Consider the following 20439-nt stretch of genomic DNA (forward strand, 5'->3'; position numbering starts at 1 on the left):
GCAGGGTAATAGCAATAATAGCAGAAGTTCATTGACTTATATTATGGGCCTGGAACATTCTGTGGGTTTTATCTATATTAATTCTTTAACCCTCACAGAAGTGCCATGAGACAGATGGTATGGTCACCTCCATCCTACAGATAAGGAGACTGGGGAGAAGAGGGGTTAATTAGCTTTCCTGAGGTCACCCAGAAAAAAAAAATGGTGGAGCCAGGATTGGATCCCAGTCAGCAATGCCTCCCTCCCCCACCCTACAGTGTCTCCCACCTCTCCTGTCACTCACCTTTTCCTGGGATCTGCCTTACCTTGTGTAGGCCACCACCTGTCACACTGGATGATGGCAGTCTGTCAGTTCTTTGGGCTGAGCTGTGAGCCTCTGGAGGGCATGAGGTATGCTACATTCACCCTGCATCCCAGCCCTAGCACAGTGGTTGCTCCCAAAATGTGGAGGAGTGTGGGATGCACAGAGCAGGACAGGGGAGAGACCAGTTTGGCCAGAACAGAGCACTGGGGTAGGAAGACTGGGGGGTTCAGCATGGGACAAGGGTACTGGGAATGGCAGGCTGATTTGCTTAGAGATGGGCCTGCATCCTCAGTTGTGAACATGACGATCCCAGAAAGGTGTGTTCTGGAAAGGTGTATTCAGGGCAGAGAGCCTGCAGCCTGAGGGCTGAGAAGGAGATAGGAGAAGATGTGAAGTCTGGATGGTGGTGACAGCAAGGACAAAGTAGACGGGGCCAACAGGAGAGACTTTATGAGTGAAAATCCTGCAGAATGGGATGTGGGGTCCAAGTGAGAGGGAGGAGCTCTTGAAGCCTTGAGCTTGGGTCATGGAGACATGAGGAGGCTTAACTGGAATATTCTAGAGGAGAAGTTAATTTTGGGGAACGAGGAAACTGACACAGGAGTATGTGGAACTAGTAGGACATCCAGGCAGCAATATTCACCACATGCTAACGGGCATTTGATTCCCCAAAGGAAGCAAGGCACTTATGTGGATGCTGTAGGTGGATGGGGGTCTACCTCAAGGAAAGGCCAGTGGGACACACCAGGTAGGTCGGGACTCCCAAATAAAGCCCCATCTACATCTGAGGCAGAGTTGATGGCAGATGTTCACCTGGAGAGCCTGAGGGAGAGCACCCTAGCCACATTTCCAGATCTGGGGGCTGCCATACTTTATGGTAACATGTCTAATTTTTTTTAAACCTTTCTTTGTTTATTTTCCCCGGAAATGTTGACATTTACATTTATTATTTAGGTAATTTTTAATGCATGATTAAAAACAGAATTATATTTTGCCCTTTAAGTAGATTAAGGACGTACCAGGGTAGGACACACCAGAATAAGGACCGAAGATGTGGTCTCTGCAAGGGGACCCCAGAATGCGGTTCTCAAGTCAGAACTCCAGGATTTGAATCTTTGCTACATCACTTCCTGGCTGTGACCTTGGGCAAATCCCCAAACCTCTCTGAGCTTTGCTTTCTTTTTGTGTCAAGTGAGGACAACAAGATTAACCTTAGAGGGTTTCCCAGAGGGTTCAATGAGACTGTGTGCAAAAGCAGTTAGCTCACTGTCTGGTTCATAGTTGTGCTCAATAAATATTTATTTATTTATTTTTTAATGCCAAGTTAGGAAAGTAGAGCTTGGGTCCCCAGTTCTGTTCTGTGCCCTGGCTGCTGGAGGCGTCAGGGACCAGAGAAGGTAGCAAGCACGCCTTACGTTGAGTGGGCGTAAGGCCCGTCACTGTGTTGAGTACTTCCCAAGGAGGAGCTCTTTCAGTTCCCATAACACCCAGGTGAGATGTGAACTCTCATCAGCCCCATTTTCCAGACCAGGCAACCAAGGTTTGGAGAGATTAAGTCACTTGCCCAAGGTCACCCAGCCAATTACCTGCCCCAAGCAGGCAGATCCCAGAGTTCACTAGTGTTCTGCTACCCTGCTTCTCAGCGAGGCAGGAAAGAGTCCCACTAACACACTTAATGCTTTGGTTTTGGGAGTTTCTGCATTCTCTGCTGGGGATCTGAAATCGGGTTATATAGTATTTAGAAATGAAAGGCTTGTTGCTTATCTCCATTCTTCCTGTTTTTTAAAAACCAGAGTCACGGGGCGCCTGGGTGGCTCAGTGGGTTGAGCCTCTGCCTTCAGCTCAGGTCATGATCTCAGGGTCCTGGGATGGAGCCCCGCATCGGGCTCTCTGCTCAGCGGGGAGCCTGCTTCCTCCTCTCTCTCTGCCTGCCTCTCTGCCTACTTGTGATCTCTCTCTCTCTCTCTCTCTCTCTGTCAAATAAATAAATAAAACCTTTAAAAAAAAACAAAAAACCAGAGTCACATCCAGTATATAGCAAATTCCTGAAATAAGCAGAATGCCCTCCCTCACTGAAGACCCAGGACTTGCGGATCACTGGCATTTGATAGATCCTGTCTCTGGGCTCATTCCTAATACATGGGTCCGTGCCAGGCCCCAAGGAATGTGGCTTTGAAAAATCAGGATGTTACATCCCACCCTTATTCCATCCCCTCTGTGCTTCTATCCGGAAGAATTCAGTTTAAAATAAGCACCAAGTGTGGCCTGGAAGAAGAAACAAAGCCACAGGAAGGCAGCTGCCAACCTGGCTTGGTTGGGGGAAGGGGATAGGGATGTAGGCAGCCCTGGGTGGGTCCTAAGGCCGGGAGCTGACCCTGGTTTTCTCTCAGGGTCCAGGGACTAGTTGCTGAGGCATACAGGCCTCAGAGAGCCCAGAGAAAACAGAGAATCACCAAGTGCTGGAATTAAAGGACTTTGAGATCATTTGATTCAACTGTCCTGTTTTACAGTTGGGGAAACCAAGGCCCAAAGAAGTATGGGGTTTGTCCACAGGTGCACAGCTGGTGAGTAGGAGAGCCAGGGCCAGATCCCTGGCTTCCCAAAGGCCACCCAACGTGTCTGGGTCTTGGACATCTGGGCCAGGAGGAGAAGCCCACGGGGACTTGCCCAAGGGGGGCCTCTTGATGCCGAGACACTGCAGGACCCGGGCTACCCTCCTCATTTGGGTCCGTGGAGCCATCTTTGGCTATTTAGGGCCTAGGCATTAAAAATAGTTGTAGGGATTAATACCCCACCATGAGCAAGTCTGCCCTGGTGGCTTTTTTTTTTTTTTTAAGATTTTATTTATTTGACAGAGAGAGATCACAAGTGGGCAGAGAGGCAGGCAGAGAGAGAGAGAGAGAGAGAGAGAGAGAGGAGGAGGAAGCAGGCTCCCCACAGAGCAGAGAGCCCGTGTGGGACTCGATCCCAGGACCCTGAGATCATGACCCGAGCTGAAGGCAGAGGCCTAAGCACTGAGCCACCCAGGTGCCCCCTGCCCTGGTGGCTTTTTGAAGTAGCCCCCGAGTTTTATCCCACGCTGAGTCCTGCAGGGCTTTCCTCACTGGGGCTTCTCCCTACCCAGGGGACTGGTTGCAGGCGTTCCTCCATCCCCCACATGGTTCTGCGGAGAGAAGTCAGGAAGGTATGGGGAGCCCCAAATGTCTATGACCCAATCTGGTAGGGTATGATTCCCTTGTCAGATCGGCCTCCTTGTGTATCCGTCCTGGGCCCAGTGGGACATAGGATTCTACTCAGAAGGGCTAAAGGGAAGAGAAGCGGCTGACAGGACGATGAAGGAGATGTGGGCGGGATAGCAAGTGCCGGCAGGGAGAGGGGGAGCCCTTCCATCTCGAGTGCCAAGGAGCAGGGGGAGGACACATGGTGCCCAGGAAGAGGGAGGGTGGGGTAGTGCCTGTGCCAGCACACTGCCCAAGCAGGGAGAGCAGGGCACAAATTCCCGTCTTCCTCTTCTCGCCCGCCATTCTCCTGTCCGTGCCTCCTGCCGGCCAAACCAGAGGCAGAGGGCGAGGGGCCCTGGAGGTCAGCTCCAGGCAGTGGCAGGGGCGTCCCAAGGGAGGATAGCACATTGTTCAGTCACGTGCTTCAAAGCCAGGCAGACCTGAGTTCAAATCCTGCCCTGCCATGGAGGGAGTTGCTTCAACGCCCTCAGACTCAGTTTCCCCATCTGTGAAGTGGGGCCGACCATCCCTATCTTGTGGGCTGCTATGAACTCCCGCGTGGGACCATGTGCCTGCCTCGCACTCTGTAAGTGTGACGGTCTGGAGGCCTCAGCAGCCAACAGGCGCTGCTGGGTCGATTTTACAGACTGAGGAAGTGGAGCTGCAGAGAGAGGGAAGTAGCATCCTCGGGTCGTGTGAAAAGTGCCACGGGGCAGAACTGGGAATGAGATGCGGCCCGGTGACTCCCAAGGCCCAGGCTTTGTCGTTGGACGCTCATCCTGTAATTGCTTTCAGTCTCTCGGAAACCACTGGCTCAGATACCCACTGCGTGCTCCAAGTTGGGCTGATGAAAATGTGCCAGAGTCATTAAGTTATCAGTGGGGAAGGCGGCTGCTTCTCCCCTGCAGGAAGGATTCTGCTGTCTGCGGCAGCCGGCTTTGTTCGCGCAAACTGCCCCTGATTCTCCGCCCTCCTCCTCCGCTGCCTCCTCCTCCCCGTACCCTGCTCCCCCAGACAGGGCGCCAGCGGGGTGGGCTTGGAGCGGGGAGGGGGGCGCTGTAAGTATTCTGGGGCAACACTGAAGGTATTCATAACTCCAGGCGGGAGGTGCTACCTGGAGAATCCAGCCCCTGGATGGGGAAGTGGGCAAGCACTATTTCTGCAACTTGACAGATGGATGCGCCCCAAGGGAAGGAGAGAGAGGAAGGCAAGCTGGACCTTCCTTACTGTCACAGCCGGTCCCCTCCGAGCGCCGTGCCAGGAACACAAATTCAGGTGCACGCTTGCCAAGGTGAAAAGAAGGGCCTCGGGCTGTGCCTGGACCGGGCTGACCGGTCCCTGGGGTGATGGCTTCATAGGGCCAGGACACAAAGGAGTGGGCTCTGGGGACAGAGACTGGGGTAGGAAGATGGGGCGCAGCCGTCTCTGAACGCTTCAGCAGTCCTGGGGCTTGGTGGGATTCTGCACGGCGGAGAATTCCAGAGTGAGGCTGCTGACGTGATAAAGGGATAGCAGATGGTTCTAAGACTTTATTTTCAGTGTACTTTCCCCACCCTTTTTCTCTGGTGACTCCCTCGCCCCCGTCTGCAGAGGAGAGATAACTAGCTATCCCCTCCCCTTTTGGGTTTATTCCCTTTGCTTTGATGGCCGTGGTGCTGGTAATAGCGGACAATGGCTGCCCCTCCCGATGAGCCAGGCACTGTTTCATTTTTTTAAATTTATTTTTAAAAAAGATTTATATATTTATTTGACAGAGAGATAGAGAGAGAGCACAAGTAAGCAGAGCAGCAGAGGGAGAGAAGCAGGCACCCTGCTGAGCAGGGAACCCGATGCGGGGGGGCGGGGGGGCTCGATCCCAGGACCCTGGGATCATGACCTGAGCCGAAGGCAGATGCTTAACCAACTGAACCACCCAGACGTCCCTAGGCACTGTTTTAAATGTGTCTCTTTCACGGAGGAGCCTCAGACGAAGTGAGGCAGATGTGCTGTGGTGATCATCCCTGTTGGCTCCAGAGGATGCGGAGGCACAGAGAGGTTTAGCAACTCAGCCCAGATCACACAGGTGGTCGGTAGCAGACTTGGCAAGGGCTTTGAGTCCCAGCAGTTCAGACCCAGCCTACCCCCTTACTCACCAGCCAGAAGCTGCCTCTCTGAAGGGTGGCACAGGCATGCCTGGGCCAGGCTTTCAAGGTTACTGCAGAAGGCATTTTACTCCCAGCTCAGGGCCGCTTGGGGTCTGTGTTCCACGAGCAGCACCTGCGTATCGGCGCTGTCAGGTTCTTTGTTTTAAGTAACTTATTCCCTGATCTCTGACCCCAGCCCCAACAGGTTTCCAAGACCAGATACACAATTTATGGGGCCCAGTGCAAAATGACAATGAGGGACCCTTTATTCAATGTGTGTTCAGAATTTCAAGATGGTGACAGCAAAGCCTTAGGCCAAGCGTGGGGCCCTTCTGAGCACGGACCCTGTCTGAAGGCACGGGTCGCATGCCCGTGAAGCTGGTCCGTCTGTGTTCGGTGTGGCAGGGAGGTATCATTAAATAGCACTGGGTTTTCCTTTGCTTCCAATCCAGTCAAAGTAGGATTTCTAAGGCATTTCTTTCCATCAAAACGTAGCAGTCTGATCCAGGTACAATTCCACCAAGATAAATCTTAGAAATCTTTTGTCCCTGGGAGGAAGTCATTCAAAGGCCTGGTACTTGGGTTAGAAGCTTTATTTTGGGGTCAGACATCTTGCTGTATTATCTCCAATTCCTCCTAACCCTGCCTTTTAAACTCCCTCCCGCCTCCTTCCTTTTAGCCTGTGAGCCTGCTCCAGGGTGTGCCCTGTTAAAGAACGAGGCCCACTCAGCCTCCCCGACCCCCATTCCCATCCGCCACCCAGCCTTTCTGGTGGCAGGAGTGGTCTGTCAGCCCTGTCACCACTTCCTCATTTCCGGGAGCACCCTAGGCCTCTGAAGTCTTATCTTGTCCTCCTTGAGGTCATGGATTCCCTTCTCATGAAGGTGGCCTCCTGTAACATCCACTGATCTCTTTCTAGTCTCTGTCTTTCTTGACCCTTCTCAGGCATCTGGCATTCTCCTGGTTCTGCCGGCTTCTCTTCTGTAAAATGGGGACTTGGGTTGCTGGGAGCAAATTGACTGGAAGCAAGAGAACAGGTTTCACACTTGGTACACAGTCCATAGCTGTTCGCCGTGGCCGTGACGGTTTGTATCCTTGGTCCTGTCATCTGGAAATCCTACCTCTTTTTAAAATTTTTTTTTTGAAAAATTCCAGTATAATTTACATCCCAGTATAATTTGCTACCTTTAATATTAGTTTCAGGTGTACAATGTAGTGATTCAACGATTCTATATATTTGATGCAGTGCTTATCGTGTTAAGTATACTCTTGATCTCCATTCTTAAGATACTGGTGTTTTCTGAGTTCTGTCCTCTGTCCACGTTTTTTCTCTCTCTCCATCATCTAACTCCCCCTGCCGCCCTTCCAACCTCCCACATCCGCGTCTCTTTCCTAAGCTCAGGGTGTGCAGGGCAACCCCAGACTGAACTCATTCTCTTCCTTCTTTAAATCTGGTTTTCCTCCTCATCCTTCGGCCTATTGCTCTGTAGTGTTTTTGTTGTTTCCCTTAACTGACCTCGCGTGCTGGCTGTGCTCTTCCCCATGCTGGTCACTGGGGATGCAGCAGTGTGCAAAGACACAGGGGCTGCCATGCTTGCTGCCGGTGGGGGGGGCACACATAGTGATCCATGATTTGTTCTAGGAAGGTAACAAACTGGGGTCCTAATTTTGATTGGAGAGACTTATCTGGAGAAGGACAAACTGACATCTGAAGAATGATGAAGTGTTAATTAGGCATACTGGGGCTGGGGACCATTGTGGGCCACGGGAAGAGCTTGTGCAAAGGCTCTGTGGTAGAAAAAAAGATGTGTATGGAGTGGAAAGGCAATGGGGCAGAAGGGCAGAGAAGGTGGTGGAATGTGGTGTTGGGCGAGGCTGGGGAGCTAGGCAGGGGCTGGATGGGGCATGGCCAGGAAGACCAAGTTACTGTCATTCTCGGTTCCTCCCCGCTGCTTATACCCACCCCTTGCCACCAGACTCCTTCTCTTTAACCCCTCTCCCATCCTGAAATCCTCATTGTTCACACATAAAAAATTAAAATAGCCTCTTGCCACCTTCAAATCCGTCTTCTGCACTATAGTCTTAAATAGGATTTCTAAAGTGTAAATCTGAGTAAGTCGGTCCTCAGGCTACAATCCTTCCCTGGCTCCCCATTTTCAGGACAAAGTCTTGCCCGGCTTCCTTGCTCGTTCGCTCCTTTACGCTTCAACCCTGCCCGCAGTGCCCCAGAGTTGGGTGGAATGTGCTTTGCTGCCTGAATACCTTTGCCTCCTTTGTCTGGTAATGTTCTGCTACCTTGCAAGCCGCAGCTTACTCACCTCCTCCAGGAAGCCCTCCCTCCACACTCAGATGGGTGTGCTGGCCCCTCCTCTTTCTTGGGTGCCTGTGCACACTGGTGTGTTTGTCCATCTCCCTGTTTGCTTGTTGACTTGTACATCTTCTCTGACAGAATGAGAGCTCCTGGAGGGAGGGCACTAGGGTTCCTTTATCTTTGTCTGCTGATGCCATGGGGCTGGGCACATATGAGGTGTTAAATCCATGTTTTCTTGAAGACCTGATGATGAAGGAATAAGATGGTATAAACAGGTGGTGAAAAAAGGCAGCTCCATCAGGAGAGCTCTGTAGTTCTGTGTAGGGGGATGATGGGTAAGAGGTCTGGTTTCCATGACCTCCTTGTACTGTCTGCTTCTGTTTCCTCTAATGACTGAACTTTATTTTGGGGTCACTGTCCCCACCGGCCACTTCCACCATCCCAAAGGGCAGTGCACCAGGGTGAGCAGGGTCAAGCCCAAATCTATTCATTCTTCTAGCAGAATGGTTCTTAGACTGTGGCGTGCAGGGGAATCACCTGGAGGGCTTGTTAAAACAGAGATTTCTGGCCCCATCCCTGGAGCTTCTTATTCGATAGATGTGAGCGGGAGCCTAAGAACATGCATCTCTAAGCTCTTCGCAGGTGACGCTGATGGTGCTGGTCTGGGGACCACTCTTCGGGAATCTCTTTTCTAGCAAAAGGATTTGCTTTAAAAATAATTACTCTCTATGGTGCTGGGGGAGGAGATGTGGGAAGCTTTTTGCTTGGGTTTGGTTTTGTAGGTTTAAAGACCTATTACTATGAGATTAATGTGGATAGATGGATCAGATTCTACACGCTTCCCTCCCCCCCGCCATCTCCTGGCTTTCCCACAAAGTATTTCCGTGTTCATTCATCAGTTGGTCAATGGATGCGTTCTGAGGCCGTGATCTGTGCATGGCAACACAAGAAGTGGAGTTGTTATTAAGCCGAAACTGGCATGAAACTGTCCTTAAGAGAAGTCCTCTGGTACAGATGTAACTAGGATTCAAGGACATCAAAGAAGAAACGCCTGTTTGGGTGGGTTGTGATTCCCTGATCTGTGGAATTGTCCCAGGCATCGAGCATTAGTGGGAATAAAACAATCTGATGAGTGAGACCACATGACTTTTAAGACCCTGGAATTCTGTGATTAAGGAAGATGGTGGCAATTAACATGACAGAATGGCACAAATGGAATGCTGTGGAGTTGGTAGTAGGGAGGTCTGCAGACTGGTTTCCGGAGTCAGCGGAGGCGTCCTTATGGAAATACTGAGATGACTGTCCTGATTCTTTTTTTAAAAGCAATTCTCAGCCATTTCTTTTTTCTTTTTTCTTTTTTTTTTGAGATTTTATTTATTTATTTGACAGAGAGATCACAAGTAGTCAGAGAGGCAGGCAGAGAGAGAGAGAGGGAGAACCAGGCTCCCTGCAGAGCAGAGAGCCCAATCCGGGGCTCGATGCCAGGACCCTGAGATCATGACCTGAGCTGAAGGCAGAGGCTCAATCCACTGAGTCACCTAGGCGCCCTGATGACGGTCCTGATTCTTAATAAACATTTACACTTGGTTACAAAGTGGATTTATAGCCGATGACCCCACGATTTGCTGTTTATTGACCTCAGATCGTTGCAGAGGTTAAATAGAAGAAGCCACAAGCAGGCCCAGAGTGTGCCTTGGGGGCCTCTTTAGGTCCCATTTCCCCAGTCAAATGGAATTGAGATGTGGAGTGCCGTTTTATTTTTTTGATATATTTACAATAGAGAGAGAGAGAGAGAGAGAAAGAGAAAGAGAATGTAAGTAACCAATTGTAGGACTTGAACTTAAAGCCACTGGGTCACCAACTTGAATTTCAGACCTTATTAAGAAAGTCCAACCAATTGCTAAATTCCACTGTTTGAGGCCAGGGTCAAAGTCCCTCTTTCAGGAGGGCCCAACACTTAGCACTTGGCACTTCAGGCTAAGCTGAAGCCCTTCGCCCTGGCCCCTCGCCCCTCCTCAACATTTATCAGCATCTGTTATGTGCAGGGTACTGAGTGAGATACAAATATTATCTACAACCCTTCAAGGTAAGTAGTACTATCATCATTTCCAGATACGAAAAAAGGCACAGAGAGGCTACGTAACTTGTCCAGTTTCACACAGCAATTTGCCTCAATTCATTTTTGGAAGTCGATATAACCATAAAATTGAAACATGGTAGAAGATAGATCAAAAATTCTAGCTTCATCTCAGATCTGAGTATAGATCCAAAACGCAAGATTAGAAAACAGAATGCAGCAGTTTATGAAGTGGATAATGTACTTTCGCCCAACAGAGAGCATTCTAGGAATATAGGAATGGCCCAAGGAGAAGAAACATTAGGAAATCAACATAATTCACCGTACCAACAAACTGAAGGAGAGTCATACACTAGTAGATGCTGAAAGGCTGATCAGACTTTCCTGTAATAAAACTCTTAACACAGGGATAAGAGGAAATACTTAAATTTGGTAAAGACTGAAAATTAGCCGCACGTATCATTCTAAACAGTGAACCACTAAATCCAACTTCACTGGCAGTGGGGGTGGTATGGTCTTCAGCCATTTAGCTGGGCTTCTGCTTCTGAGGTATTGGGCAGCCAACCAATGGAACTGCCCCTTTCTTCTTCTATGCCCCAACAAAGCCGTATTTATGTGGCCGGGTGTCCTTGTCTCATACTGGCCGCGTGAGAGGTCGTGCTCGTGAGGACACATTCCTAGATTTTTGGGTACCAGAGGCTTCCTGGGGCACCAAGGGCACAAGCTTTTGGTTGCCACATCTACCAGTGATGGCTTGGCTTCATGGTTTTCATGGCAGAAGAGGGATGTGTTTTTCTAGTACAGATCACCATGTGATACATCAAAAATATTATCTGTATCAGCTTTTGTACTTTATACAGAGTTAACCACCATGTGGTGGGGAAGGAGCACTGCATGGGGATCCGGGACACCTGAGTTCTAGTGACTCTGCTTCAGTTAGCTGTGTGTTCCCAGGCAAAGCGCTTAGGCTTGCTGGGCCTCACTTGGCTCACCTGTGCCATGGGATGTTGGACTGGATGGACTGCCAGTGCTTTTTGCCCTCAAAGTTGTAATCATCATCACCCTTACCACGTGCCCCACACTGTTACAAGTGTTCTGCATAGAGATGAACTCAACCCAGCAACACTATGAGTTAAATACTATCTTTATTCCCATTTTCCCTCTGCAGAAACCGAGGCTCAGAGAGGGTAAGTGACTTGCCCAGGGATAGGAAAGGCGCTCTTACACAATTCAACTTCCATCCTTTACCTTTCTGGTTTTTCTTATCCAGGGCCCGTGCTGTGACTGGAGTGTTGGCTCTGTCCAAGAGTGGGAGACACTTCCCCACAAGGGAAACGCAGCTCTGGGGCAGACGGATGGGAGTCACTGCCTGGGAGAATGCGGGCAGTGACTACAGAGGTTGCTCATCTTTGCTTTTTCCCTCTTCTCTTTTCCTGTCTAGTCTGTGGCAAGCGCTACAAGAACCGGCCCGGACTTAGCTACCACTACGCTCACACTCACCTGGCCAGCGAGGAGGGGGATGAAGCTCAGGACCAGGAGACCCGGTCCCCGCCTAACCACAGAAATGAGAACCACAGACGTGAGTTTCCAGTCGTTGGGTTGGGGCAGTGATGATGTGGGTGGGCAGGGCGAGACAGTGTTCTTTTCACCTCTGGCATCTTTGGTGGCCCCCGTGGGTTGGTTTCAATGTCCTGTGGCAACTTGGCTTTTTTTATGTAACCCCAGCTTCCCCATGGGTCCTCTGAGCCCCAGGCTTAGAGTGAGCTGGGCCAGGTGCCGACCCCAGTTCTGTTCCCAGAGGAAGGGAGGTGAGAGTTAAGCAGAGGGGAAGCCAGTTATCTGGCTGTTGTCCAATGCCAGATCTGTTTCTCTCCTTCCCTCAGCTCCAGAAGTTCCATTCACAGGGGTTGACCTGACTTGGGCATAGCCCTTCGGCATGTCAATTCAAATGGACATTTCAAATGTTGCCTTGGCCACCAAGAGATGTAGAATATTCTGGATCTGTTGCCTTGGCTGTTATAGGGGGTCACAGTTTTGGTTCAGAGCTCTCCTGCCTTCGAAATACTGCCCTTGAGCCTCCATGCTTTTCACTTGAACATTCCCTCAGCAAGCGTGGTGAGTGCACTTGTCAAAATCTCAAAATGGGGTGGCATGATGGAGTCTTAAGAGCTTGTTTCGAGGTGTGGGTCATTCTAAGATCATTAGGTGAAGAATAATTGTGGACATGCCGTCTATTTTTTTATTTTGTTCACAAGATTTTGTGGTAGGTATTCTTCAGGCGAACGGAGTGATGCAATGAAAAGGATCAGACTCTAGGATCTGGGGGTGGCTTCTGCACATTTTAGTCCATCAGCTGAGTCAACGGATGTCCGTCGGCTACTCATCGGATATTTGAAATAATTAGCATACTCTGGCCAAAACCTTTCTTGGGATTAGTGTCAGTGTTGCCTAACCCCACCCTCCTTTCTCCTTGTGATGTTGCCTTCTGAATTAGTGTTCTCAGGCTGCCATAACAAAATACCACAGACTGGGCGGCTTAAAGAGCAGAGATTCTTTTCTTGTTCTTCTGGAGGCTGCAAGTCCCAGACCAGTGTGTCATTGGGGGCAGTCCCTCAGAGGCCTCTGTCACGGAGTTGTAGGCGTCTGCCCTCTCTCTGCCTCTTCTCATGGTGGTCCGTCTGTGATCATGCACCCCTGCTGTCTCTCTGTGTGCCCAGGTCTCCTTTTTGAAGGATACCAGTGACTTAGAAGGTTACCCACCATAACCTAATCACCTCTTTAAAGGCCCTATCCCAGAAGAGTCACTTCATGAGGCCTGGGGTTGGGGCTTCAACATACACATTTTTGGGGGGACCCAGTTCAGCCCACATACCTTCTTTAATTCCTACTCACTCACAGGGTTCAAGCCTTTCATGTGACAGACCCTTATTTCCTTGCCTGCTCTTATCATCTGGACAGAACCTGGGAAGCAGGACAGGGGCGTCTGACAGAGCTGGCCCACCTCCCTGTGCCAGCTTCTGAGTCGTGCTGAACTCTCTCTCTCTCTTGCTCTCTCTCTCTCCTCCCTGGGGAGAGGTTCCCGTGGTTGAGCCTTTCAGAAAGGAAAATGTACGGGGCAGCTAGCATTTGTGTCCCTCTGTTTCTCCTCTTATCCCTTCTCTAATCTAAGTGGCCTAGGCGTACCTATTGTCTCTTCTGGCAAAGGAGGCCGAGAATGATCTCTTTTGATTTGGGTTGCTATCTGGAAAGTATTTATTAGCCACGGTTGCTCTCTCTGAAGTATTTGTTAACTCGGTATTATTTCCCCGTCCCCCCAGTGCTGGCTTATCTTCTTTACATCTCTTCTCAAATGTCAAGCCATTTGGTCCCTGTGTTGTGCTTTACTCATGCAGTAGGGTCTGGAATGCTTCTCTTTTGTCTGTGTCTCTTTTGTGTGTGTGCACCGTGATGGCCACGGCAGAGGAAGGTTCCTCGTGGTCCCCCAGGTACGCTGCGGGCCCGAAGCGGATCAAGGAAATCTCTTCCTCAGACATCCCCGCGGGCTCCCCCACACCTGCACCCACACCCGCTGGCTCTTGACTTCTGGGATGTGCGCTGGCCCGTTTCCCTCCGTCTACCAGGATCTCCTTGGGTACACTCATGATTCAGCGGCTTCTGTCCCCTCATGTCTTCACCGTGAGGCCAGATGGCCTTGCTTAGTCAGGAAATGGTGTCTCTCTTCCTCCTGGATGGAGATGCGTCCCCGAATCTGGCTGCGAGTCCTCTCTCCTTCCCCTCTCACCTGCTGGTGACAAACGGAATTCTTCAAAAAGCCTCATCGGACTACCCCAGGGTTTTAGGCTGCATAAAAAGCAATAGCTGTCCCTGGGTTCATCTGGGGCCTCCTTACATGAGGAAAGTTCTAGAACCTTCACAAACATCTTTTTAACAACATCTGCTCCCAATGCCTCTGAGAACTCTGTGATTAACTCCAATTTTGCTAGCAAGGAGGGTGTGGCAGGAAGGCCCCTGGGTCCACAGAAGCCATTCCTTCCCTCTTGCCCAATTTCTCTGAACAAATCTAAGAGACAGAAGCTCTTCCCAGGTTCTCGGCACCGTGCATGCCACCAATCTGTCTGCTGCTCCGAATGTCTGCTCCGTTCCCTCCCACATTCCCCTGGTGAGCGGCCCCCCACCCATTTTCTTGTGAGCGCTAATTGCCGACATCATTAATACCCAGTCATTAGCTGCTCCCACTGTTTGGGGTGGGGGTGGGCTCCCATCCATCTGCCCCTAAATGCCACTGGGGCTGTGTGGTGAATTGAACGTGACAGCTCTGCAGCCTCGAAGGTCCCAGCTTTGTGATCCTTCCTTGGCAAGGCTTCTGGGCTGGGGGAGGGAGGCAGGAGAGCTTCATCCAAGAGGCTGATCTGCAGTTTCCCCCAGGAAAAGTTCTGGACGCCAACAAAGTGGGAATGCTGACTTCTCCCTCTTTAGCAGAGCCGTAGGGTGGCCCAGCTGCTCGTGAGCACACGCAGGCCTCCAGGAGAAGCAGCCCTACCGACTCAGGAGTTTTCCTCGGCTCGGGCATCTGTGCTCGCACCACCTGCAGCAGGAGAGACCTTTTGACTTTGGTCTGCCTGTCGCCCCTTGCCGCACCCCCGACTGTGCCTCCAGCCAAGCTGAGGCTCAAGCATGTGCCTGCTGCTGCTTTCGGGCAGAGCGGACTGCGGGAGCCAGCACTGACCTCCCTCCCTGCCCAGCCCCAGGCCGCCCCAGGCCACCGGCTCAGCAATCCACGGCCCCTCCCGCCCATGTTCTCTCGCCTTTGTTCCTCTCCTCGCTGCTCATTTTCTCCTGAGGACACCCTTCTTGTCCCTTCTGTAGGTTTGTCCCCTTACCTTCATGCCCTTGACTCTCTGCCTCCACTCTAGGCAGTGCTGGGATGCTTGGAGCTCCGACCTTCACCTTGGGGGATAGTACTTTTCTGATGGGGTCTTCCCTACCTAAGCCCTCACCCTTCCCCTCCCTCCCTGTGTGAGGCCAGATTCTTCTTCCTTCTTGCATTTCTCTGAGCACCTGTGTTTGTGTTGTACAAATGAAATCACTGTGTGTGTGTGTGTGTGTGTGTGTGTGTGTGTGTGTGTGTACCGGTACACACACGTAGACTACATGTGTATGGGGGGGGACTGGAGCAGGTTAGGACTCCGTGTGGTGCCACTCAGAAGCATTTTCTCTCTCTCTCTCTCTCTCTCTCTCTTTTGCTAACGATTTATTTATTTGTAAAAGATTTTATTTATTTGAGAGAGAGAGCAAGCAAGCATGAATGGGGGAGGAGCAGAGGGAAGGAGAAGCAGACTCCCGGCTGATCAGGGAGCCCATGGGGCTTGATCCCAGGACCCTGGGATCATGACTTGAGCCTAAGGCAGACACTTAACCGACTGAGCCATGCAGATGCCCCTATTTATTTATTTTAGAGAGAGAGAGAGAGTCCGTGAGTGGGCAGGGGGAGGGACAGAAGGTGAGGGACAAGAAGAGGGAGAGAATCTCCAGCAGACTTCCCACTGAGCACAAAGCCCAGTGTGGGGCTCAATTGCATGATCTTGAGATTAGGACCTGAGCCGAAATCAAGAGTCAGACGCTTATTAACCGACTGAGCGACCCAGGCGGCCCACTCAGAACCATTCTCTTGTGACTTCTGAAATGCCACTTTGGTAAACAGTCCTGGGGGACCAACGTAGCAGAGAGAACTGGATCAGAATTCCGAACTCTTTGACCCATGCTCACCATGTCGCAACTCTTCTTCCACGCACAGTGGGAATCTACTAAAGTGATGATTTCAAGTTAGTTTTCTGGGAGGTGGGGTAGGTGTGAGCACTGATGAGGTCTTGTACCAATGGAAAAGCTGTGTAAATAAATTCAGTCTAATACATGCATCCGTCTGTCCATCTATCCATCCATCCACTGGCTTCATATCCCTCTGCTAGTTACTGTCTTAATCTCTGTCCTGAGAAGGAGTGTGTAATGGAGTGTGACTAGAATAGTGAAGGGCCAAGGGCTCAAGGGCACGGTACACTTTCTACCCCCTAGGGCAGCCATGCTCCCAGTGTGACGTCAGAATCCCCTGGGAACTTGTTGGAAATGCAGATTCTTGATTCCACCAGACCTGAGACAGAGACTCTGAGGGTGGGGGTGGCAGTCTGTAATTTACTGGGCACTCTGGGGCACACAGAAGCTTGAGAACCACTGCATTGGGGATTTGCGAAGACTTCACTCAGGAGGGGACATTCAGCTTAGCTCTGGAAGATTCAAGAGGAACTTCCCAGGAGGGAGAGGGCTTCCCAGGTAGGGACAAAGGCAGGGAGGTATGAAATAGCACAATGCCCCAGACAAGGGATTGTAGTTGGGTCTGACGGTAGCATTGGAAGAATGGTGGGAAAGTGAGCAGGAGCCACCATTGGAAGCATCTTCTATGCCAGGCTGTGTAGCTGGCATCCTGTATGCAAAGGAGAGCCACAGTAGCAGTTACTGGAAGGCAAGGACAAATGATTTATAAAGAAAGTTGTTTGATATAGTATTAATTGTCCCATGGTATATCTCTTTTACCTGATAGTGTAAACGAGTAGAAAATGTCCTGTATGACATACTTGGAGCTCCTAAGAAGTGACTTTTAAAAACATGTATCTATAAAATTTATGTCAAGCCTGTGTCTCAGGTCCCTGGAATGGAAGTCGGGTTGTCCTGGGTCCTGAGAGGTGTCTGTCTTCTGCCCAGTGATGGTGTGCCTGGCACATAGGTAGGCTTTCCGTATGTGCCAAGGGAAGAGAAGGCCCCACACTAGCACGCCTTTGGAGGCCATATTGTACTCTGCAGGACTGGAAGAGGAGAGCTGAGTTGATTAAGGGTAATGTCGGCTGATTAGATAATCTGAAAATTAGTCTGATAATGTGCAAATTACCTAAAAGAAGCATATGATGTCATTGCTACACTGATGGGAAAGATCTAACAGACGTTAGTCTCCTGACATCTCTGTCCTCTAGCATATGGCCCGGGGGCAACGAAGAGAGCTTTAGGAGAGAGAGAGAGTGAAAATTGCCTTTGGCACAAGCTTAAGGATTCTGGATCACTCTGAAGGTGCCCGAGAAACCATAAAGCACACACAATCCACCACTTACCAACCTTGACGCAGGAAATTCAGGCTTTGTTCCAGGGGAGAGAGAAGAAAATTCAGACACAGGGCTCTGTCTGGAGAAGTGAGCTGCTTCTCACTTCCTGAAGAATGAATTTGGAAACTAACCACAGGTGTTCTTCAGGTGAATTATTATTTAACTAAAGAGTTACAGATTATGAAGCAAGCAAAGAGCAACCTGAAGGCTCCCTCTGGCCTTGAGGATAGAGTCGGAGTTAATATTTCAGGGCTTTGGGCTGGGAGAATGGCCATGGAATTGGCCAGGCCAGAGTCTGAATTCCGACCTTGCCACTCTGCCGTCTTATGCCTGTGTGATTGTGCGTCAGTCACTCACACTTCTTTGCTCCTTTGTTGCGTCGTCTGTAAGATGGAGAGAGTAACCATACTGATCTCCTGAGGTTGTGCTGGTCTTCAGTGAGACGATGTGGGCGTTTGGCACCTTGCTTGCCCACTGCGAATGCTGATATCCCGTCTCTGTGCCATTCGGACCAACAGAGCATATCTATGACCACAGATGGCTAATCTGAATCAGGGCTCGTCTGTGGCTGTGTGATACCAGGAAGCTAACTGCCTATGGGGGGTTCTCACTGGCATCAGGTGTACCTACCAGAGCACAGCCCGGCTCTGGCGCATCTTTTGCAGAACCATAGATGGAGGACGGCAGTCCCACACAGGCAAAACATGGGTATTTATTGAGCACTTACTGTACATGTGGCCACGTGCGGGAGAGACTAGGTATAATTGGGCCTTTAAAAAAACATAGCACATGGTCTTAACCCTAGGACAATTTCTGGTTTAATTGGGGAAGTAAGATGGATGCAGGAAACCCAGCAGGAGAAAGTGTGGGGCTGAGGCGAACCATTGAAGCATCCCCATATTTACTATCCCATTTCCCCATTCCCCTTACCTTCCCAGGAGCCTCTTTGGTTTCTCTCACATTTTGGCCCAATTACCTAGAAGATTCTGGATTGAAGAGTTTCACGTTCTGAGTAACGACCATGACAGTAATATTTCCTGACATTCCTTCAATGTGTCAGACAGACACTGCGCTAGGCAGGCCACATTTCTCTCATTCCCTCTTTGCAGCAGCCCCATAAGGAAGGTGGGTGCTGTGTCCCCTAGAGGACACCAAGGCACACGGGCTCCAGCCAATGTGCTTATAGACATGGAGCATGAATATGAATTCTCCCATCATGTGTCACTTCTTGGGAAGTGTCTTTAGGCCTTTGATTCCCCCCGCCCCCTGCCTTTATCAGAAATAAAATTGTTTCACATAAGAGAAGAAAGAGGGGAAGAAAGGACAGAAGGCTTACTAGGTGCCGGGCACTTTGCACATATTGTCTTGTATAAAGATCACAGCCCATGAAGCACGTGCTGGGACTGAGGCTTGGAAAGGTGGCATCGGTTGCCCCAAGTTACATGGTTAGCAAGATGGGAAGCTGAGATGTGAATGTACTTGAGTTGGACACCATTCAATTAAGTCAGGACATTGGAGCTCCAAGCGATGGCTCCTAATCTTAAAGATGGGATCTTTGTCCTAGTGGTATCTCTTAATTTTCACCTGTAGGCCAATTGTGGAGTGCATCATAGTGCACAGTGGCTTTTCAAAAGAAACAAACATATTAATGGATACTTCTCTTGGATTGCCTAGCAGAATACCAGAGACTAAATGCCTTAAACAATAGGAATTTATTTCTTACAATCTTGAAGACTGGAAGTCCAATATGAAAGTGCTGCTGTGTCTGTGTTCAGTGAGGGTTCTCCTCTTGGGTTGGAGATGGTCACCTTCTTGCTGTGTCCTTGCTTGGCTTTTCCTTGATACAGGATGGTAGAGAGAAGTGAGCTCTCTGGTGTCTTTTCATATAAGGGCACTATTCCTGCCGTCCTCATGACCTCATCTAAATCTAATCACCTCCTAATACTGTCACCCGGAGGGGTCGGGTTTCAACATATACATTTTGGGGGAGATGCAATCTAGTTTAATCTTCAAAACTAACTTTAGCTGTTTGTGGTGTTATGTGAAACTCCCCCCATTACAAATTCTGCCCAAGATTTTAATTTGTAAATGAATCTCACTCTGGAAAAAAAAATTGTACATCGCGTAGTTCAGTAATTTTTCTGCGTCTTCCATTTGTGCCTCTCGCAGTCTTTCCTGTCTTAGCTCTCGTATATTTCTCTTTCTGACCTCGTTCTTTAAAAACAATAATGCTCTGCCCAAAGTGAAACCTAGGATTCATCCTTGGCTTTATTTTCCTTCACTACCTGTATCAGCTTCCTCTCCAAAATAGACTCCAAGGTCACTTCCTATCTTCATCTCCTGGCCTCCACCAGATCCTGCTTGGAATCCCTGCAAATTCTTTGTTGGTCTTTTAGCCTGTTTTTACTCCATGGATTGACCAAAACAGTCTTTTTATTTATTTTTATTTAAAGGTATATTTTTTTAAGTAGGCTCCACACCCAGCTCAGAGCCCAGTGCGGGGCTTGAACTCACAACCGTGAGATTGAGACCTAAGCCGAGAGCAAGAGTCGGAAGCTCAACTGACCAAACCCCCGCCCTCAGGTGCCTCAGGTCTTTTTATTTATTTATTTATTTTATTTTATTTTATTTATTTATTTTTTTTAAAGATTTATTTATTTATTTATTTGACAGACAGAGATTACAAGTAGTCAGAGAGCCAGGCAGAGAGAGAGAGAGGGAAGCAGGCTCCCTGCTGAGCAGAGAGCCCGATGCGGGGCTCGATTCCAGGACCCTGGGATCATGACCTGAGCCGAAGGCAGAGGCTTTAACCCACTGAGCCACCCAGGTGCCCCAAGAAATAGACTTTTATATACATACAATGGCATATTATTCAGCCATAAAAAAGAACAAAATCTTGCCATTGGCAACAACATGGATGGAGCCAGAGAGTATCATGCTAAGGGAAATAAGTCAGTCAGAGAAAGACAGAGATACCTCATGATTTCACTCGTATGTGGAATTTAAGAAACATAAAAATAAAATAAAGGGAAAAAAAGAAAGACAAAACAAGAAATAGCCTTTCTTAAAAAAAGATTTTATTTACTTATTTGACACAGAGAGAGAGCGATCACAAGTAGGCAGAGAGGCAGGCAGAGAGAGAGGGGGAAGCAGGCTCCCCGCTGAGCAGAGAGCCCGATACGGGACTCAATCCCAGGACCCTGGGATCATGACCTGAGCCGAAGGCAGAGGCTTTAACCCACTGAGCCACCCAGGTGC

General features: G+C 49.7%; 1 protein-coding gene across 1 annotated transcript in view; it reads left to right on the forward strand.

Moving 5' to 3' along the window:
- Window positions 1–20439, forward strand: part of LOC111148579 (double PHD fingers 3) — a 200822-nt gene that overhangs the window by 168042 nt on the left and 12341 nt on the right. Inside the window, 1 exon segment of the mRNA XM_022505262.1 lies at window positions 11478–11615. Coding sequence (XP_022360970.1) covers window positions 11478–11615 — 138 coding nt within the window.

Source organism: Enhydra lutris, unplaced genomic scaffold (assembly GCF_002288905.1).
Source record: "Enhydra lutris kenyoni isolate GAN:26980312 unplaced genomic scaffold, ASM228890v2 scaffoldscaffold20, whole genome shotgun sequence".
Classification (NCBI taxonomy): domain Eukaryota; kingdom Metazoa; phylum Chordata; class Mammalia; order Carnivora; family Mustelidae; genus Enhydra; species Enhydra lutris.